The sequence below is a fragment of the Eleutherodactylus coqui genome, chromosome 13, assembly GCF_035609145.1.
Source record: "Eleutherodactylus coqui strain aEleCoq1 chromosome 13, aEleCoq1.hap1, whole genome shotgun sequence".
Lineage (NCBI taxonomy): Eukaryota > Metazoa > Chordata > Amphibia > Anura > Eleutherodactylidae > Eleutherodactylus > Eleutherodactylus coqui.
In genome coordinates, this window is record NC_089849.1 from 100,703,735 (window position 1) to 100,725,897 (window position 22,163).

Sequence of the window (22,163 nt, forward strand, 5' to 3'; positions counted from 1 at the left end):
CAGTGTTATATGCCCCCTGTAGAGCTCTGTGAGGGGGTACAGTGTTATATGCCCCCTGTAGAGCTCTGTGAGGGGGTACAGTGTTATATGCCCCCTGTAGAGCTCTGTGAGGGGGTACAGTGTTAAATGCACCCCTGTAGAGCTCTTTGAGGGGGGTACAGTGTTCTATGCCCCCCTGTAGAGCTCTGTGAGGGGGTACAGTGTTATATGCCCCCTGTAGAGCTCTGTGAGGGGGTACAGTGTTATATGCCCCCTGTAGAGCTCTGTGAGGGGTACATTGTTATATGCCCCCTGTAGAGCTCTATGAGGGGGTACAGTATTATATGCCCCCTGTAGAGCTCTGTGAGGGGGTACAGTGTTATATGCCCCCTGTAGAGCTCTGTGAGGGGGTACAGTATTATATGCCCCCTGTAGAGCTCTGTGAGGGGGTACAGTGTTATATGCCCCCTGTAGAGCTCTGTGAGGGGGTACAGTGTTATATGCCCCCTGTAGAGCTCTGTGAGGGGGTACAGTGTTAAATGCCCCCCTGTAGAGCTCTGTGAGGGGGTACAGTATTATATGCCCCCTGTAGAGCTCTGTGAGGGGGTACAGTGTTATATGCCCCCTGTAGAGCTCTGTGAGGGGGTACAGTGTTATATGCCCCCTGTAGAGCTCTGTGAGGGGGTACAGTGTTATATGCCCCCTGTAGAGCTCTGTGAGGGGGTACAGTGTTAAATGCACCCCTGTAGAGCTCTGTGAGGGGGGTACAGTGTTCTATGCCCCCCTGTAGAGCTCTGTGAGGGGGTACAGTGTTATATGCCCCCTGTAGAGCTCTGTGAGGGGGTACAGAATTATATGCCCCCTGTAGAGCTCTGTGAGGGGGTACAGTATTATATGCCCCCTGTAGAGCTCTGTGAGGGGGTACAGTGTTATATGCCCCCTATAGAGCTCTGTGAGGGGGTACAGTATTATATGCCCCCTGTAGAGCTCTGTGAGGGGGGTACAGTGTTAAATGCCCCCCTGTAGAGCTCTGTGAGAGGGTACAGTGTGTTGCCCCTGTGATGGGCTACGTGTGTGATCTAGCAGAGCGGCAGTATATTGTGAGGGGGATCTCCGTAACGCTCCCCCTTCGTGGGCGTGTCCGCAGTGTTCCCGCCCGCGCCGCGGTGCATTGTGGGAGTTGGAGGTGGCGTGTAACGCTCGGCGCCATCTTGTCTTGTCTTTGTGGCCGCTCCTCGCACCGCTTGCTGGCCGTCTCCTTTCGCGGATCTCGGGATAGTCGGAATGGGCCGGAAGAAGAAGAAGCAGCTGAAGCCGTGGTGCTGGTATCCTTTACACTGCAGTGTGCGGGGCTGGTCGCCGGGCCTCCCCGCAGCCGTGACCAATACCTCTCGCCTGCCTCCTCACGGCCCGGGTCTCTCTGAAGCCATGAGTAATACCTCTCGCCTGCCCCCTCCCGGCCTGGGTCCCCTTCCTGCCCCGTGTCTCCCCTGTTCCCCCTCCCCACGGTAGTCGGGCTGGCTCCCCCGGTGTGTGTGAGGTGTCCGCCCGGTATTCCCGTGTGTGGAGGGTTGTGGGGTGTCCGGTAGTCGCTGTGTGTGAGGTGTCCGCCCGGTATTCCCGTGTGTGGAGGGTTGTGGGGTGTCCGGTAGTCCGCTGTGTGAGAGGTGTCCGCCCGGTATTCCCGTGTGTGGAGGGTTGTGGGGTGTCCGGTAGTCCGCTGTGTGTGAGGTGTCCGCCCGGTATTCCGGTGTGTGGAGGGTTGTGGGGTGTCCGGTAGTCGCTGTGTTGTCCTTCACCGGCCGCAGGTACTGTAACCGGGACTTCGATGACGAGAAGATCCTGATCCAACACCAGAAGGCCAAACACTTCAAGTGCCACATCTGCCACAAGAAGCTGTACACGGGGCCGGGGCTGGCCATCCACTGCATGCAGGTGAGGACGCTGGATGTGACTGTCCTTGGGTGATCAGTCAGCTGATTGTGTGCCCGCTGACAGCGCCGACCGCAGTATAGTGGCCAGTGCTTGTAACTGCAGGCACGGCTCTGGTGAAATCCCTGCAATCTGTGCCTGTATGAGCGAACGAGGCGACCATGATGGGACGAGATGACCGCTAAGACACTGTTGGGCCAAGAACGTGTTTTCCTTGCGTGTTACGTTGTAAATGGCGTCAGTGAACGTATATGGATTTTTATATTGACTTGCGAATATTCGTTGCTTGTGCAATAAACCAAACCCAGGCCCTTCTAGTTCACCGCGTATTACGAGCGGACAGCCCTACGGGTTACGTATTTGGCGCTGTGCGTACTGTTACATTACGTAGGTGCGGCGTTGAGTATGCAGCGGGGAAGGTAAAAGAAAAACGAACCGTGTCGCACTGCGCATGACCGCCTGAGCGGAATGGAGAATCGCTGCCGCACACGGCGGTAAAGCACTGCATGATCCATGTGGAAATGAGCCCTTGTTGTACGCGGTAAACACGGCCGGCGGTCGCGCGATGAGCGATTTATCCTTCAAAACAGTCACATTTTGGTTATTTTGTTTTGGAGCGATCGCTCCGCCTGAACGCAGCTTAGCTTCTGTCCGTTTATAGCCGCACCGTGTGACTGCGGTTTAGGGCGCCTTTACTCATGCGGTTTCTATGCCCACGTCTGACAGACCAGGGGGGTGGATCTCGCCATGTTCTGGTCCGTTTTCATGGAGACCGGGCCATGCAGCAGTAAGACATCTCCGATCACGGTCTGATTTTGCGCGCACACGGGCCGGTGATGTGCAGGAGACCGAACTTAGGGCCTTTTACACGGATTATCGGTTAAAAAAAATGTTCATACGAGCGATAGTGAGGCGAAAGTTGAGCGCAGCCAACGGCGAACGCTAGCTCATTCGTTCATAGTTCATGCTGGACCACAAATCGTTTGGCTTATTCGCGAGTCGTTCTCAGCCACTTATACAGCGAATATGAGCGACTCTCGTTTGATCACGCCGAAGATGTATTTGTTGTGTAAACATGCGGGCCGAGCGGACGGCCTATTCCGAGCTGTTCTCAAATGCCGTCAGCAGCGTTCCCTTAACCCACCGTCGTTATGATGGGTGATGAGGCGCATTAAAGAGGGCACAAAACTAGGGCGAACTGCGAATACAAATCGTGGCATTAGAAACTCTGCGGTCGGACGCTAGTCTGCGAAGCCCCACTGAAGTCAATGGAGGCGTTGTACAGCATTTACAAGGCGGTGAGAGGGAGTGGTCTGACTGACATCGCCCGCTTGTTCAAACGATGATCATTGGGTGTAAACAGATCCTTAGTGTTTGTGCCCCTCAGCCCGCCGAATTACTGGCGCGGGCTGCGATGTGTAACTCCGGTCTATCACATACTCTCCTGTGCCCTCGCTGTGATGGAGGTCGTCTTACTTGGAATGACCTCCCATTGCACGCAGGGTGACTTCCATCACAGCGAGGGCACAATGGTTATAATGTACGGATACCTAATGGCTAATAATATAGAGCCGTTAATAGTCGCATCCGTACGGAGGCAAGTGAGCAGATGGGATGATGGCAGCAATTATCACAAGGAGCGATGATCACTCATTAATTGGAGGCGGAGCAGTTGGAGATCGCTTCCGGTCGCTTCTCCCCATTCAGAGTAAAAAGGAAGTTGTTCGTGAACGGCGGGCGCGTGTTTTAATATATGAACGTTACGCCTGCCTAAGCTGAACAAACCATAAGAGAATGAATTCTCATCTGTCCGTTTGCTGGCAGCCTTTACACTGAATTATCGTCATTCAGATTTGCACGATCCAGCGACAATCTGAAGAATAATCGTTCCGTGTAAGTGTTCTTAGCGAGCGGAGCTGGGTGATGCGTGGCGGCACTCTGTCGCGACATGTGATGGAATTATGACATTCTGTATGTCTTTGTATAAGATGTATTGAGGTACAATAGAGACTCCATGTTCCTCAATCGGTGCCCGATTTTTGCCTCTTTGTCCATCTGTGTATGTAGCCACCTTCTAGACACTGATGCTCTTTCTCTGTAGGTACACAAGGAGACCATTGATGCTGTACCCAATGCCATCCCTGGCAGAACAGACATTGAACTAGAAATTTATGGAATGGAAGGAATTCCTGAAAAAGATATGGAGGAGAGGAGGAGACTACTTGAGCAGAAAACACAAGGTATGCTTTATGCTGCGAGTACTAGGCCTTCGGGGACTTCTTTTCTGACTCTTCTAATGACTCCTCTTGTTCTCTGCTCTTCCCAGCCGATGGACAGAAGAAGAAACAGGATGACTCTGACTATGAGGACGATGATGAGTCCGGACCATCAAATCCATTCCCACCCCAAATGCAGGCCCAGCAGGGGTACCTGCCAGGTCTCCATGGATTAACGGGTGCTCCAGGCATGCCTCCAGGTGAGCACTTTGGTACATGAGTCCTCTTGGTGACTTACCTGGTGTAGGGCACAATCTGATCTCTTCTCATTTTTATTATTCAGGCTGGGTCCACAGGTGGCAGAAATGCCGATTGCAAATGTGCAGCAAAATCTGCAAGTGTGATAGATTTCTCCCATTTACATTGAGTGGGGTGAAATCTGTGGGGAAAATCGGCAATCAAAATGAACCTATGGATTTAAAAATCTGTGGAAACTTTCCACATTGTGGATGAGCTGTGCTAAGGAATTTTCGCTTCTGAAAACCTGCAGTATTTTGCCCCAAATGCGCATGGGCAATATGCACTTGCAGAATTCCGACCTGAAAAATCATGTTTCTGTAAGTTTCCGCATCAAGAAGGGAAATGGTGCATTGGAATTCTGCACGTGGTGTTTGCCGATTGACAGGGCAAATTCCATGCGCTGCACCATGGCAAAATGCCACGGTTTTCATAGACTGAAATCGCTGCAGAAAATTCAGCATTCCGCCATGTGAACATACCCTAGGAGTGCATTCACTGCGGGGGGTTTCGATGCAGTAAAAGCCACGCAAAAAAGTCCAGTTTTTACTGCCTCCAAATCATCTTCGTGTGAACGCACCCATAGTGGTTTTGTTTTTTCCTACTTGTCTGCTACTGTGCTCTCCACTGTGGACGTATGCAGCATTTGTGGTGCTTGTGGATGTACATTTAAATAGGTTGTACTAAGATAGACTGTTATCCCCTATCCACAGAATAGGAAATCACTTTCTGATAGATAGGGGTGTGACTGCTGGGACCCCCCTCCCTGGCTAAATAAACTACTGTGTGTTATGTTTCAAAGGTCCCCGCATTAATGGAACTGTAGTATGCATGCTATCTACTTGATCATTAAAGGGGTTCTCCCATTACTTAAAATTGTTTCATAATCACTATTTCCCAGTTGCTGCTGACCAGGACATGTGACTGCTGCAGCCAATCACTAGCCACAACAGTGACCTTCTATACCCAGTGATTGGCTGCAGTAGTCACTTATCTTGGTCAGCAGCAACCGAGGAGGACAGTGATTGTTTGTGAAGCAATTTTAAGTTGTGGGAGAACCCCTTTAATATTAGATCTTCAGTCTTAGCTGCTGCTGATGGAACCCGTTAAGGACCAAATTTACTGAGCTTGATCCTGGGCTTTAAACCCAGATGATAGTAAAAATACGGTGGGGGTTTAAAGCCTCTGCTTCTGCAATCAATTAAGCATGTCGGGTTGTCAGCTGTTAGTCACAGCTGATAAAAACCCTCCTGCCCTCTTTCCGGAGTACACAGCACTCAATGAGCGCTATGTACTAAATATTGAAAGTATAACTTCCACTACACAGGCTGGCAGTCATGTGACCGCTGGGATTCCCTGCTACAGCAGAGATGCAGGGTAATAGCAGACCCTGATCAGCTCTGCCAGTTACTATTGTCACTACAGGGGATGTTTTTCCCTGTAACTGAGGCTTCTTTGGATGGCTCAGCTACAGTGGAAAAGTATCAAATTAAAAGAAAACCAAAAAACATGGGCGTGTCCCCCAGAGGTCTAATGATGTCATGGGGAACATAGATGGTAAAAAAAAAATTACATAAGTAAAACAAAATTACAGAAAAAATTAAAATATATACATAAAGAAAATAACAGTCGACGACAACCAAAACCGTCGCCGTATGTGCTCTTTAATCGAAAACCATACATATTGTATATCAAAGCGTCCAAAACAAAATGAGTAACCCGTTCCTTTATTTTAGCGTAAATATACTAATAAAAATAACTATAAAGCCCAATGTTCACGGGCTGATTTTATTTGCGGAATCTGCGCAGATTTGAGGCCCATAGAAATGAATGGAGCTTCCGCGATTAATTTTAGGTCCGCAGATTTGATTTTATGGTATTTATTTACTATCTGCGCAGATCTAAAATCGCAGCCTGCTCCATTTTCATTGCGGATCTGGCTCCATTGAAGTCTATGGGAGTCGGCGATCCGCAAATACATTTAAATGCATTTGCGGATTTGAAGGTTAGACGTAATTAGGGAGGCGGGGAAAAGGCTTGGGGGTGGGGTTGCAGGTTTTTTCCGTGTGGATGATGCGCATTGCATCAGTGTAATTCCGTGCAGAAGAAAAACCGCAATCCCCAATCACCCGCAAGCATTTAAAAATCATTTTAAGCATTTTATAAATGATCCTCAGTGCATCCACAGTGGATGTTAGGCCTAAATTTAAAAAAATTCTAGCTTTTTACCCCCAATAAAACTAAAAAACAGAAAAGTTAGTGAAAAAGATATTAATAAAAAAATCTCCTTATGTCACAAGAAAAAAAACTCAGTAAAAATAATTTTGGCAGCTGAAGATAAAAAAAATAGGGCATTAAAACCACCATATGGGTAAAATGCCTAGTGTGTCTGGTTTGTAAGGTACAAAACAGCCTGGTCTTTAGGGGGTTAAAAGAAAAAGTTGCTACTGGCTACAATCAGACCTCAGCATTGATTTCTTATACTTCTAAGGGCTTATTCACACGAGTGCATATCGGCCAGCGTTTTGCCAGCCGATATACGCTTCTATCTTAGCAGACCCTTCCCCCCCGCCGGCTCTCTGCCTCTCTCTCCTCCCCTCCGGCTCTCTGCAATGGGAGTGAGTGGAGCTAAGCTTCCACCCTTGTCTGCAGCTAGCAATGGGAGTGCGTGGGATGGAGCAGAGCTTAGCTCCGCCCCACCCCCTCCCATTGCAAACAGACTGAGTGGAGGGGAGAGGCAGAAAGCCGATAAGGGGGAGGGAAGGGGAACTGCTCAGATGGAAGCGTATATCGGCCGACCATGAAAACACCGGCCAATATACACTCGTGTGAATAAGCTCTAAGACCGAAGCTTAGCTCTTGATTTGTTGCAATAGGCAACAAAGCTTTTATTTTAGACTGTTTTGATAAATGGTTTTTCTCTTAGGAATCCCTCCTCTAATGACGACAGTGCCACCACTAATGCCTGGGATTCCCCCTGGTATGCCTGGAATGCCGCATGGGTTAGTATGTTTTGCTTTTTGTTTATTTAAAGCTACTTACCAGATTTTAAGTTTACTCATTTATTTTACTCTTCCGTCAGGATGTTACCAATGGGTGGCATGATGCATCACCATGCTCCTGGAATTCCCCCTGGAATGATGGCTGGATTGCCTCCAGGTGTGTTGACTGACAGTTGAGCAGTTATGATTGCAAGTATTCGTGTTAATGGATGTATGATCCCCTCCATAATCATCTTTTCCTTCCTTTTAAGGTGTGCCGCCACCAGTGGGCCCTCGTCCAGGTATTCCGGCTGTTACACAGGTTCAGCCTATCTCAGTTCCAGGTGTTGGCAGACTTCCAAATCCTAGTACGTCTGCCCAAGCCATGCCATCTGTGCCCAAGCCACTTTTCCCCAGTGCTGGGCAGGTAAGGATCACTATCTGAACTGAGACTTATCTTGTGTCGGAATTGTAATTCTTGACTTAAACTTACAACTGTGAGCCTACAGGAGGCAGTGACAGGCCAGTTGGGAGATCACCATTGTATACATTGTCCTCTATACATTATATTCCTAGAGATGCCTCTAATGGCCATAGAATGCTTTGTCAGTGTGTTGAACTCTCTTTATGGAGTGTTCAGGTGCTCAGCTGTGTAAGGCCTATTAGGTGAGAGCTCCTGTACGTGGCGTATCTAGTGTGGGCTTTCTGCAGCAGAAATTCACAGTGGCCAAATCTTTATTAAAATAGTGTGGATTCGACTGTTTTTAATTGTGTATCTGCAGCTAATTTTAATCCTTTTTCAATGGTTTGGAATCCGCTTGATAAATAGACATGCTGTGGATTTAGATTCCACCGAGTTTTTCAGGAACTGTCGGATTTGTTGTGTAATATTTCTGTACCGTAGGAAAAAGATTTTTGAAATCTCCACGTGGCTTGTACTGTAAATGCTGTGGAAATTGTGCAGCATTTACACCATGAGTGAAAATGGCCTTAGGCCAGACTCTAACAGGCAGACCGGATTCTGCATGTGGGATGCCTTCAGGAAATTCCGTCTGAGCCCCGTTGGTGACTCTCCTTACCTGCTATTACTGTATTGCGAATTACCGTGGCAGCTCGCCGGTGGTCATGCGCAGTAAAGGTTTTTTTTTTTGTGTTTTTTTATTTCTTTGCTTAGTGACTTATGTAAGTACCCACAGCCCATACACATAAATTGTGTATGGGCTGCGGGTCAGGCAGCCTCCCATTGTCATAGATTCCGCAGAAAAATAGAGCATGCTGCGATTTCTCCTTCACTCGCGGAATACACAATTTGTATTCGAGTGTGAACGTAAAAGCCAAAATACTTGTCTTTCAATGCCCAGGTTTTACCGTAGATCTCCCTCGCAGACAGCAAATGAGGAATCTGTAATCCAAATTGGCCCGTATGAACCTGGCCTTAGGATAACGTTGATTAAACCTCCCTCCCTTATTGACCGCCACGCCCTTTTACAGCAGCCACCAAAAGGGGCTTATTCCGAACAGTACACCTTTTTACAACGCATCAGAATAAGGCTGGCATGTACCTCATATGCCGGTAGGAGTGGGGAGGGTTCTGATGATTCCTGAGTCAGGCACCAGCTCTGATGGCTAGGAGTGGAGAATCCTCTGATACCAGCCATTTAGCTGCAACATGTAAAGGGCTGACTATGGGGATTCTCGGCGATGTGATCATGTTGATTGGTTGCTATGGCACCTGGAGGTCTGAAGATGGCTGAACCTCATATGTCACTGTAGATGGTAGACCAAGGACAGTTTCGTGGGCCAGTATATTACTTTAATAGTGAAGTATTGCTGTGTATTATAGAAACTATAAAAACTAATGAAATTCGGGTTCTCTAGTGGGGGAAACACAAAAGAAATAAAAGAATCAAAACTTCACCTCTCCCCGTTGCTGTGTAGAAACAAAAAACCCTACAAACTTGCCATCGCAGTGTTCTTAATTACCCAGGTAAAAAAAAATTGCCCATTTAACCTGCATGAGGAACGCCGGGAAAAAATATATAAAAGAAAACTTGACCAAAATAGCTAATTTTGCATATTTCTCCTCCCAAAACGCTAAATGAAGGAGGATCAAAAAGTCATAGGCTTTAACAAATGGTACCATTAAAAGGCTTAACTTGGCTCCAAAAAAACCCCAAACCGCGCACCGCACTGTTCATGGGGATGGGGGCTGGAAATGCCATCAGTCTTTCAATGCAGCAATTAGAGGGGGGGGGACTTAAGTGTGAAAAAGTAGCAAAGCTTAAAAACGATATAAATTTGGTATCGGTGTAATCATGGACCAGCTGAATTAATTTTGCATTTATACCATGTAATGAACACTACAAGAAAAAAATGGCAGAATTGTGGCTCTTGTTCTTCGCCTCCTACAAAAAGAAAATAAAGTGATCAAATTGTTCCCAAGAATGCGGTCAGTGAAGACTAGAGCTCATCCTGCAAATAGGTGCTTGTAGAGCTGTGTCGATGGAAAAACAAGAACAGTTTTGGCTCTTGGAATACAAATCTGTATAAACTTTGTATCGCAGGAATAGTGCTGATCCAGAGAATAAGGTTATTGCATTATTCTGTATCCTGGACGCCATAAAAATGGAATCCAGATTTATATTATAGTTTTCGCCTTCCCATGCCGAAACAGCGGTCCGGCACTGTGGCATCTCACAGATGACGTCAGTAGGCCTTGTTACATCCTGTAAATCTGTGACGTGGACTGCTAATATAGATACTGGCTTTTGGTTGGCTGCAGCGATGATGTAGGTTAACAACCCGTGTGACCGCTGCCGCAGTGAGAGGTGAGCATGTGGGGTGTTTTTTTTTTGTTTTTTTTTAAACGAACTTCGTACCACCCACCAAAGAATTCCAGAAAACCCCTTTAAAGTTACGTCTCTAGACGATTAAAATAAAAACTAAGAAATTGGTAATTAAGGGGTTAATCTTTGGTTTTCTGCTTTTTACCTAATTGAAAGTATGTTTGATAATGTAAGAGGTCTGATCCCTGTATGAGTCTCGCCTGTGCGCTGATCCATGTGATTGTTGGTGACCCTGAAGGGGTTGGCCATCTTTGGGCTGATCGGAGTGTGGTGGGGTAACAAAGGGGTAGGTCACCTTTTTGCCTGATCCCTTTGAGGGGGTGGGGATAACTGGTCGGTCACCTGTGGTCTCTCTTCACTGCTTCCTCTCTTTGTGCTGCAGATGGGATCACCTGTCACCAGTTCAGCTTCATCGTCCTCCAGTTCAGAGAGCCTCTCTGCACCTGCTAAAGTTCTGTTTCCTAGTGCTATACAAGTATGCAGGAAATTGCAGTATTTAGCTTTTTGCTTCACATATTAACCCTTTGGACTTCTGTCCATAATTTTACAGTATTCCTAACCACGAATATTCAAAATTTTTGCATTTTTTTTTACACTGATCTAAAGGGTTAATGCATGCGTTGCATTTACAGGGCATTGTTGGCATAGTGCATGAATGTGTGCCTTCTAGTACGTCCACCATCAACATTCAACCTTAGAATATTTATTACCTGCTATTGCTCTCACAACTTGTGCTTAGTCCCTGTACTGTAGATGGCACCTTTCCTTCTGTAATACAGCATCTGATGGCTCTGTGGCTATAGACGCTGTATCAGTGGTCCATACCGCACAGATCTGTAGTACAGCCATGTGCATGGGTACTGAGTGAATTTGTGGGGCTTCAAAAGGGAGACCGTTATTTTCAGACAGTCCATGTTTTCTTTGCTTTTGTAAATTCATTCCAGGTTTGGGAAATTCTGTGCATGCATATTTCGCTCATGTATGACTAGTGATCTTTGTTCTAGGTGCTGTTATGGACTGGGACTGGTTAACATGTCTGTTCATTCTCCATGTTCTCCCTAGCCATGTAGAGCTTGATGCTCTTCTTGCTGTGTGTGGTTGCCTGACTTTGCTCTTTGCAATTCATTAAACTTTCTTTTGTTCTTAAAGTGACAGTTTCTGATTTTCTATTACCAGGCTCCAGCAACAGTGGCAGGACCAGTTGGCACAGACTTTAAACCCTTGAACAATGCAACAATTACAACATCTGAACATCCTAAACCAACATTTCCTGCTTACACCCAATCAACCATGGCAACCACTAGCACCACAAATAGCACTGCTGCTAAACCGGCTGCTTCCATAACAAGTAAGCCTGCTACCCTGAGTACTACTAGTGCTACTAGTAAGTTGATCCATCCAGATGAGGATATATCACTGGTAAGTCCTGACTTTTCATTGTGACTTACTAACAGGCATATCTCTAGGATCCCATGTTACTTTTGCCTTTACTCATTAGCATGACATTGTTAAATGCTTCTGTTTGCCCTTGTGTGAAACTTAAACTTTTTGTATGCAATAATCGACCCTCGTGTCTTGCTGTTTTTCAGGAAGAGAAACGTGCCCAGCTTCTGAAATACCAGCGTAACCTGCCTCGCCCTGGCCAGGCACCAATGGGAGGTCTTGTAAATCCTCTTGGAGCTATGATGTCACCACAGCCTGGTATGCCACATCAGCAGCCTGGCATGAGGCACCCTATGCCCCCTCATGGTGAGTCGCCTTTGCTTGATACATCCTCTATTATCTTGCCTTTCTATATGTAAAGTACAAATACCTGACAGGATAAAAAAAAGCTTTGTGCTCTTACTTGAGTCTTCAGTGAGTAAAGCTTTTTATACTCTGCTCCAGGATTGTTACTTTTACTGTCCAGATTCATGAGGGTAAATATCTATCTATATAGATACCAGAAATGCTTTAATGTTTCATGCACATGTATTTACTCATCAGGCTACTGATTAGACACTAAACTTTGTTAAACAGTCCCCACCTTATGGTGCTTATTTCAGTTGGTAAGCCGATTCGATCATCGGGTTCATTCTGCCCTGATGGGCAGCATCTGGAATAAGGTTGCCTATTGCCTCCCTAGGTACTTCATTGTGAAACCGTGTGATGTTTCAGAATAAATGAACTGTTAGTTTGACTCGGAGCTGAACTCCAAATCACAGGAACGGGCCATGCTGGCTTTTCCCACCTTCTGCATGAAGACTGACAGCTCACTCCTTTTGTGCGTTAGAAAAGAAAAAAAACCCACAGTGGGCAAAGGGTATCCTTGTCCAGGGTTTATGCTGTCCCGGTTCTGGCATCATAAACCTTTAGCCGCCTTAAAGATCCTTCTCCTAGCCCTTTCCTCGCCCCTCCCCCTACTACTGGTCTGAGATTTTTAATTTCTCCTAATTGTTTTTATTATTCTCTCTCCAGGTCAGTTTGGCAACCCGCACCAAGGCATGCCTGGATTTCACCCAGGTGCAATACCTCCCTTCGGACAAGCACCACCTATGGTCCCACAATACCAAGGTGGGCCCCCACGACCGCTGATGGGAATGCGACCTCCTGTCATGTCTCAAGGTGGCCGCTACTGACTGTGCTGCATATAAATAGGTTTGGAGATTAATCCCTTTTTCACCTTGTGCTGTGTAAATAGCCGCGCGCCATCTCCCCCTGCATACCAGGAACTGTTGGACATTTCTTTACACTGGGGAGGGTATTTTTTATTTCTGGGGAGGGAGAGTTCAGGGACATAAATAGCGGACACTTTCCTGATGTTGCAATTTATACTGTATGGCTTCTTTTCCATCTAGGTTTTTAGAAGTGGCGTATAAGTAAATATGGTTCGTTTAATTGTGAAGGCGCCAAATACCACCACAAGGCAAGTTCTGTAACATTACTTTGCTCTATGTAAGGTGATGCCTTCACAGCTCCATCCAGGGCTGTTGGACCCCTGGTCCCCAACTATAGTTGGTGAAGGCAGTAACTATTCATTGTATCTAAATGTCCTTTGACCTCTGTATTGTTCACTTGCGTATTATGTAATAAAACGAGAGAAACTTTTCTTGACTTTTTATTAATTGCCAGCTGCGGAGCCACTTCCAAGGTTTGTACAGTTGCTTGCAATTTGCAACCTTCTCTCCCCAGGTTTCATCACCTGCAGATGTTGCTCCTCTTCTACCAAGTAATGGCCCAGTTGCCTGATGTGCATTTCCCATGTAGCAACATCTGTACTATCTTATGTCCAGAGTAATTGCCTTCACCTCCAGACCATTAATCCCGCTGACTATGTGAAGAGGCCCTCTGGCAGCCATTTGTACAGGTCTAGTTACTATATTGGAACTGGGAAAATGGCATTCTGTACTTAAGGACAGTGGCGGTTTGGTCCATTGGCTAAAGATTTGTGGTAGACTGTAGATCCATGGATCTGTAAAATAAATTTTGCATGTGCTTCACATCAGTTACTGAAACCTGTTCTAAAATGAGCCTTTTTCTTCTCCCCTTAGCACTGCCCTAGCACAGGCTGAGTCTCAGTGTTGCCATATTCAATCTGAGGCAAGTGGCATTTATTTTCTTCAGGGGCCCTCACAGCCTTAGCTGTTGGATATATATGTCCCCAAACTTGCAGCAAGTTTGGTGAAGGCCCCTGCCGTTTTCAGTAATGTAGGAATTCTGCTGGTTCATTGTTTTTGTTTAACAAGACTTGCTGCTTTAAACCGTATTCACTGCCACCTCAGCGATTCCGACTCTAGATGAGTTGTGCACAGGAATAGCGCTCAGTGTTAGCCGGTCAGGGGTTGTCTCTGGACAGTGAGGTTCAATTCGCCACTGGTGACACTGACTTGTTTGCACTGTTCTCCGCTCAGTATCTGGTTCAGTCTGCGGATGTCCAGACTCTTTGCATTACTGTCTATAAACACAGTGCTTTCTATGAATCCTCCTAAATCCAGCATCATTACGTCTTCAATCTGTGCGCCTGGCATAATAGACCGTGTGATTCCTCCACCAAATTTGGGGTCAGGTTCTCCTGTGCTCTAGACAGTAATGCCTCCTGGCCTCTGGTCTGGATGTCAGACATGCAGTCAGTGTCACATCTTACAAGCAATGTGCTGAAGCATGGATATGTCATGTATATGATTAATTTGTACTGTTCAATAAAGTTATCTGTGTGACCCGGACCATCTTCTCCTGTATCACTGAAACTCACACCCAGCCTCTTCACCAGATTACCGTACGATACTTGCCATGGTGACTGGTCTGTAGTATAATTGGGGGGGGGGGGGGGGGGAGTTAATAATATGGCATGCTAGGCTCACTACAAATTTGCCCGTGTGTGTGTGGCTTATGGCTACATTTTGCATAACTTCCCTTGATGCATATAAACAGAACGGTCCATGTTACCATAGCAACCAATTATCTTGGCCTTCATCTTTCCAGAAAGGGTGCTATGGACAGTATTGTAGCATTTATGTGCGTGATACCGGATGGCCACACTCTTAGCATAGTTGTCTACTGAGCATTATAAACATGCATGTCAGGCCAACCACCCCTGGGCTTGTTAACCTCATGCCTGATCCTGATCTTTCCTCCATCAGGCTTGACCGATATTTACATAATATGTGTAAGCCACATTAAGGATTATTTGTAAGCCTAGAATGTACTGTAAGTCTGAGTTCACACGGGGCAAAAATCTTACGGAGTGACCACAGCGGAAAGCCAGCTTCGAAACCGACGGGTTTGAAGCGGCTTGTCCACCTGTATTCTGCTACGGACATCTCTCCCCGAAGAGAGCACGCAGCGGAAACAGCGATACAATTGACATACCACAGATTTAAATTCCACGCTACATGTCACTTTCAGCAATTTGCTGCGTAGGCTCGGGTTCAAGATTGCAGGTGGAAATTCTGCGGCAATTCCGCCCCGTGTGATCACAGCCTAATAAGTTGTTAAAGGGGTTGTTGGAGAGTTTAAGAAATGTAAATTTTTTTATTTTTTTTTAGGAAATATTATAAAACTTGCTCATTTATTAGATTCTCCAGCACTGGTGGTCCAGTCTATTTTATTGCAGCGATGAGCTGTCCTACATTTTGGCATCACCACTGAGGACAGTGACTGGCAGCAGTCGTCACTTGGACGTATGGCATGTCACTGTTGGGGACCACCAGAGTCTGTGCTGGAGCTGCAGGGAATGTAACAGGTCAGTTGTATAACATTTTCTTCATTTAGTGCAGTTCCTTTAACTTTTCGACAACCCCTTTAACATTTTGGTGCTCCCCTTGCTGTCTGCAGACAAGAGTAAACAGCCACAGTACATTTTGACCTCTTGCAATAATGCAGCTGTGTGATCACAGGTACCGTAACCTGTTTCCAGTGTTTCCATATAATGGTAATGGAGAATACAAGATTCATTAATGGCACTGTTAAGCTAGCTGTACCATGATGGGGCAGACTTATTGTGTGTAATGGCCCTTTTAATGCGGCTGACGGTCATTTAAATGACTTCACAAGCACTGATGTCACCGCTAAGGCCGTTGGCGCTCGTGCAGTGTTTAGACATAGGGCTAGAATACACATTTAGGCAAGGATGACGCCAGTGGCCCTCTTGCACGCAATTACCAAATGAGAACTGTTCAGTTCCTGCATGCAGAAAACTGAACGACGAGCCATTCAGTGTAAACAGCAGTCGTTTACTTCTGAACAACTGACTGTCTACTGTGATGGAAAGAACGTTCCCCGGCCCGCGCCGCCTCCATGTGTACCAGCACTTTCGTCCCGTGTGAATGGACCTTTAGCAGAGGGAAATTTGATACAACAGTTACCAAAGTTCCAAGCCTGCTGGATTCCAACTTCAACACAGTTGCAATTTAGTAATACAATGTGGAGATGTTAATGTTGCACAGGTGAAAGTTACTGTGTAACCCTATCTTAACCGGGCAGGCCTATAGAGCTCATGTTATACAGCTTAAGAAAAAATTTGTTGGCTTCATCAATGATTCAAAGCTAGTTTTATTTAGAGTTCCTCTCCTCCCGCCCGGCCTCAGCAGGGGGAGACAACCACTTAGTAGCACGTTGGACCTCCTTTTGCCTTCGCAACATCCAAAATTCCTTATAGCATAGATTCCATTAGGAGCTGAAATCATTCACGATCGCAAGTGTGAAGGAACCCTTAGGCTGATGTTGACTGACCACCTCATTGATAAAGGTCAATTAGATCGTAACATCTGTGTCAGTTGCATTAAAGGGGGTTGTCCTGGTGTGACACAAGCGACCCTCTGGTCCTGGAGAAATACGATGGCCACACCAGCTTCTCTGACTCCCTGATGCACACTCGGCATAAGTCTAATTCACAACAGCTGGTATGACTAACTAGTGCTGGCTGGTCCGATCACCATGTAGTGACTTGGGGACCTTTCATACGGAACAGAATATTCCAAAACTGGGTTATGTAATATGGATTTTGGGGCTGAATATTCCACAGGAGGGCGTATTCAGCAATGCTGTTGTGGAATATTCCGCCATGTGAGAAAGGTCCCGTACACGCTGTGCATGGTATGTATTGGTAGTCTTATCAGGTAGTTGGAGAACCGGTTCGGCCACCTTTGTTTCTCCATGTCGCTTTAAAATAAGACAGGATCCCAATTTAAAACCAAAAAGCTGTCCTTATCTGTGCTATCCCCTTGCAATCTAAACTGCAGCACTGCAGTCCTCCCATTTTTTCTCTAGGAATGGCTACCACCTGACCACTGCAGCCAATCGGAGGCTGCAACAGCCATGTTCCGGTTTCCTGGCATCACCACTTGGATGCTGAGAGCCATGGTGCCAGGAGCATCACATCAGACCACTGCAGCGGGTCAGGTGGTAGCCTTTCCTGAAGAGACTGGTGGGACCACAGGGCCCCCCCTTCCCTCCAGCAGCACCATACAGCAGATCTCGGAGACTGTATGACCAGGTGGGGATTTTCCATTGCACAGTGAACCAATTTTTGTGCCGTTTTTCCTTTCTGAGCATTAGCACGGGAGCCGGTCGCCTGCTATTACAGCCCAACCATGCAGGAACGATGAGTTGTGTGATCGCACCTTAGTTTGAGCACTGGTGTTGTATTCAGCTGCAATGTGTTTGATTTTCGTTGCTCACTCCATTCTTTGTTGTACGAGGGAATCTCACAAGGATGGTAGTTTTTTGGTATGCTAGCCCAGGCCTTCCTAGCACAGATCGCTAACCCCCCCCCCAATTCTATGGATTCACATTGAGGCCGCGCTCACATGAGCGTATCTCGTAGCTTGCTGGCTGCGAGATATCCGCACGCGGTACGCAGCCAGTACACAATGGCATTGTGTACTGGTTGCGTGCCGCCTATTGCCATGTGCGATCTTGTATGCTCGCGCAGTAAGCGCCGAGATAGAACATGCTACGATTTTTCTCGCACATATATTTTGTGAGTTTTTAACATAGCCGCCTGTGGGAGATTGGTACAGCGTATTCTTGTAACACTCATGTGAGCCTGGCCTGACTCTGTTCCATGGAAAACTTGCTCACTTGATTGCATGCTGCACTTCGGAGTTACATTTCTAGTTTCCATACATGGAAGTACCAATCCTCAAAGGGCCGGTGTCTCTTATAAAGTGGTCAGTCACTGTATATAAATTGCTGACAGCGATTTTAATTTTTATTATATCTGAATGGTTTGATCTCGCACAATAGCTTCCAATCCGTGGCTGTTAGGAAATGCTGGAAATCCTAGATGTGCAACATTTAGGGGGATTGTCCGTCCGCTTAGTGTTTTTTTTTTTTTTTTTGTTCAAAAAACAAAACAAAAACACTTTAACCCGTTAACGCCATAGGACGTACAGTTGTCCTGCATCTCCCTCCATGCAATGTGGGCAGCGGCGGTTTCTTACAACCAACACCCGGCGGCAACAGCTCCGATAAGCTGCACGGCTCATGCACCCCTTAAATGTCAGTTCTGACAGCAGCATTTAAATCGCCCGGCCTATGTTCTGGGGTCATGTTGCTTTCCTCCTTGCATTGAGATCACAGGGAGCCGTGTGAGTGTCATGGCCCCCCGCCTTCTGAAAGGCCACAGGGCTGTCGTGGCAGAATGCCTATGGAGACGTGGTCGTGGGGTGGCTTGATAGTGGCATTACATCATACTGCAGGAGCGATCAAAACATTGCAAGTTGTTGTCTCAAAGAAAAAGTTAGCATAATAGATGAATAAATTTTGCTACTTAATAAAAAGTTTATCCCCACCCCCCCACCCCCTGCCATGTTTATAATAAAAGAATCTAAATAAAAGAAAAGTTACATATTTGGTACCGCTGCGCCCGTAAGAGTCTGAGCTATCAAAGTAACACATTTACCCCACATGGTGAACGTCGTCAGAAAAAAATACTGTGCTTGTTTTTTTTCTTTTTTTGGTCATTTTGTCTCCAAGAAAAGATGCAATAAAAAGCTATTAAAAATAAATTCCAAAATAGTATCAACTCAAACTGCAGGACATCCCGCAAAAAACGAGCCCTCGCACAACTGTGTCAACGGAAAAATAAAGTTATGGCTGTCAGGAGATGGCAGAAAATTTTAAAAAATTAAATCTTTGAAAATATATAAAATTGGTATCGTGCTACTCGTACTGACCCATAGAATAAAGTTATCGGGTCATTTGTGTTGCAGTTTGTGCGCTGTAGAAACAAAACTCCCCCAAAGATGATGGAATTGTTTTAGTTTTTTTGTTTTTTTCCCAACCTCACTTATAATGAATTTTTAAAAGTTTTTCAGTACATTTTATATGATGCGTTAAATAGTACCAGTGAAAAATACAACTTGTCCCACAAAGAGTCCTCAGACATCTACGTCAATTTAATAAGAGTTACGATTTCCTTTTTTTTGGTTTACTGGCGCCAACCTGGTCCTTTGAGTTGGACACGTATGTTGCTATAGCAGTCCGTGATTCTACTTCCTGGCCCTTGTTGAAATGGAGCCAGAGACCAATAGGGGCCCCCAGTAAATTATTTTTTTTTGCCTTTTTATATTTAAGTGGCCGGACTTTGCCTTTTCGAAAGTCACGGGCTGCAGCTCGCTGCTCTGCTTCCCGCTCATGCCCCTGACTCGCCACCAGTCTCACTATTGAGCAGTAGTGCCCGCCAGACGCCAGCACAGTAATGTTCTTAAATGCACATTGGGGTTGTAAGGAGGGGGGGGGAGGGTGGGGGTGTGACTCACAGCATTTGCGTTTCTGATCTGATCTTCGGATGAGACTTCCAATCAATTAAATGGGCTACAAAAACGCCAAAAATCACTCGACGCCATCCATATGCAGTGCAAGTGCTGTCTGCTTAAGAGATGCAGGAAAAGTAATTGGGTCTGTGTTCAGTTTTTTTCCTCCTGTGGATGTGAAAAACAGATGGCATATGGAAGATGCAGTGGCCACGTGGAGTGCGGGCAGAGGCCGAACAGAACAACATCTGTATTTTGCAGATGTAATGGGATTTTTTTTTAACATGGGTGCACCTCGCCTATGTTTAGGATTGCTGTAAACAGACTTCTGGTATAGGAATTATTAGTCGGTGACTACAGAGCTCTAGATGAGAATACAGACTGCCGTAAATGGCACATGTGTTCTGTATACATGTAAAAGTTACAAGTGACTGTATTGTAGCTGGGAGCGCAGTGACCAATAATGGACTGCTTGTAAGGCCTAAAGTCCTGTTGGCGCTGCTACCATTCAATAGTGTATCGGGTCACCTGCCAAATACTGCCAGTGCCCACATATCCACTGCTGTTGGTCGCCTGGATGATGGACAGCTAATTTAGGGACGGCGAGGACCGCTGTACCGACTTCATGACACAAGCTCAGTGCCTGCTGCTTTTGTCTTGTGAAACTAGTCCCATAATAGTCTCTTCCACTACCAGATGTCCCGATCCTCCTACAACTAGGGGGTTGTCGCCAGTCCCTCTCATTCTCCGTTGTTTTTGCCTTGAAAAGTGAGTGTGCAGCTTTAGAATTTATGTTCTAGACTAAAAATCCAGTGGCGGGCCTCGGGAGGCGCAGAGTGTTGAGTCCTAAGCTCTCAATGGTCAATCCTGATTCAGGTTGACTCGGCCTTCCGAGGTTAGTAAAATGAGTACCCAGCTCACTGAGGGGGTAATAAACAAATTGCCTGAAACCGCTGCGGAATAAGTTGGTGCTATACAAATAACAAGTCCAACCCCTCCTAGACTAAAAATTCAGTGCTGACTTGATACTCTGTAAAGGTCTGAGCTTTCCCAATTCTCACATTCATAGACATTCTGACATGCTTTCTGCTGGCAACAACCACCAGGGGGAGCACACTGTAATCATTGATCTCAGTGTTTGCTGCGTCAATCTGTATAAAGTGAGCTCCCCCGAGTGGTGGCCGCAGGCAACAGAATGTCATCCTGTGGGATTTGGAGCCCTGAACTCCTGTTATGACTTGTGAGCAGCACAGAAGTTTGGTCCTGGAGAGAGACTCTGCTCTTAGCTGTGGGACCGCTGTTGTAGTGTTGAGGTTTGCGTGTTCTGCCAGGGGTGGATAGGGCACAGATTTGCCACATCTGTGTTAATGTTTTTATGTTTCTGTTAATTCAGCCACTTACTGGTAGAGAAGAGTGAGTACAGCACTGCCAGTACAGGTTAGTTGTCACCTGTAAGTACTCTGTGTTTGTACATTTCCTTCTTTCTAACTTGCACTCTGTATCTGGGGTGAGGGTTCGGTCTCTGCAGTTCTATTTCTGTATACAGCCCTATAGAGCATAGACCAGTGTGATGTTCTATCTGCCACTGCTTTGCTAACCTGTATGCATGTTACCTGTGCTTCCGTTTACTCTTCTGAAAGCTTGTGCTGTGTGCAGACATACATAAACCTCCATGTGGTCCCCTAGCTGCTGCCGCTGCCATCCTCTTGGGTTAGTTCTGGGATTTCTCCTATTAACCCACGAGGTTAGATCCAGACCCATGCAGCCTTGTCCCCCACTGCCTCCATCTCCATGAGGTAGAGAGTTTCAAGTGAATGTTGATTGCAACTTGTACCTCTCATCCGTTTGTCACCTTGTGTCATCCCAGCTGCTTCCCCTGTCCAGTGTTGTCTGTCTGACCTAGGCCTCTTCTCAATTCTCTTCCTGTGTTTTGAGACTTTTATTCCCAAGGTGCGTGCCCCATATCCTGCAGGGTAAGTGCTGCCCTCCAACTTTGGTGAGTACCAAGCTTCCCTTTTATTGTATAGTAAGGCATCGGCTGTCCTAAGACTCTGCATTAATAAAGCTGGACGACAGGAGCCTGAACCGCTGGAGCATACTGTATGTGACCCTGGCGCTGCAGAGCCTCACCTCTGCATGATACCGCTGGGAACTTTACATCCATAGATTCACTCTTCAATCTGACTCGCAGGCTCCATGAAGATGGAAGACGTGATAATGGGCATGATAGACTAGTAAATGTATAGAAGCGTTGGGACCGGACAGTCACAGTATGTAGAGATGAGCAGTGCCACATAAGCGGACTGTTGCAGATGACTTTTGCAGGAACCTCCTCCTTTTGTTGCTCCTCCCTTAAATTGATAGGAAGTTGCATGTTCTGCAGCTGCTGTGTTTAAGTAATAACATTCCCCCTACTAGATGGAATTAATGTCAGAAATCACCTTGGTGCTCTGTTGCCTGTAGAAATGTCAGGTTGCCACCTGCTATTTTCCACTCTTGCCTAATAGCCTTGCTGCCCTATCTTCAGCTCCATCAGGGAGCTGCGGTGGGTGTTGTGTTAAGTGCAACTGTAGTGTGGGGGGGGGGGGGGTTCTTTAAACCAGGCCCAGTTCTTTAAAATACACTGTGGCAGATTTACTATTAAAGGGACCACAGTATTAAAGTGTTGAACGTGTC

General features: G+C 46.4%; 1 protein-coding gene across 6 annotated transcripts; it reads left to right on the top strand.

Moving 5' to 3' along the window:
* The first annotated feature begins 1,154 nt into the window (after positions 1-1,154).
* Positions 1,155-22,157, top strand: ZNF207 (zinc finger protein 207). Of its 6 annotated transcripts, XR_010787502.1 has the most exons (14): positions 1,155-1,304; positions 1,788-1,914; positions 4,013-4,151; positions 4,238-4,387; positions 7,351-7,426; positions 7,507-7,583; positions 7,678-7,832; positions 10,634-10,726; positions 11,428-11,670; positions 11,841-12,000; positions 12,709-12,804; positions 13,089-13,156; positions 13,782-13,830; positions 20,881-22,157. XR_010787502.1 is itself a non-coding variant. In XM_066586598.1 (12 exons), exons 1-12 carry the CDS (start codon positions 1,264-1,266, stop codon positions 13,094-13,096), a joined length of 1,365 nt encoding a protein of 454 aa, XP_066442695.1. In that variant the 5' UTR covers positions 1,155-1,263; the 3' UTR covers positions 13,097-13,339. The 6 variants fall into 6 exon arrangements, 3 of the variants coding, with proteins under 3 accessions (XP_066442695.1, XP_066442694.1, XP_066442696.1); XR_010787500.1 differs by having other exon boundaries at positions 12,709-13,156; positions 20,881-22,155; XR_010787501.1 differs by lacking the exon at positions 20,881-22,157 and having other exon boundaries at positions 12,709-13,156; positions 13,782-14,453.
* Positions 22,158-22,163: the final 6 nt, after the last annotated feature.

Bases quoted from the DNA above. Each gene is read 5' to 3' on its own strand.
- ZNF207 (XM_066586597.1), top strand. From the start codon at position 1,264: ATGGGCCGGAAGAAGAAGAAGCAGCTGAAGCCGTGGTGCTG. The intron at 1,305-1,787 runs GTATCCTTTACA...CACCGGCCGCAG, and splicing joins CAGCTGAAGCCGTGGTGCTG to GTACTGTAACCGGGACTTCG. The intron at 7,427-7,506 runs GTTAGTATGTTT...CTCTTCCGTCAG, and splicing joins ATGCCTGGAATGCCGCATGG to GATGTTACCAATGGGTGGCA.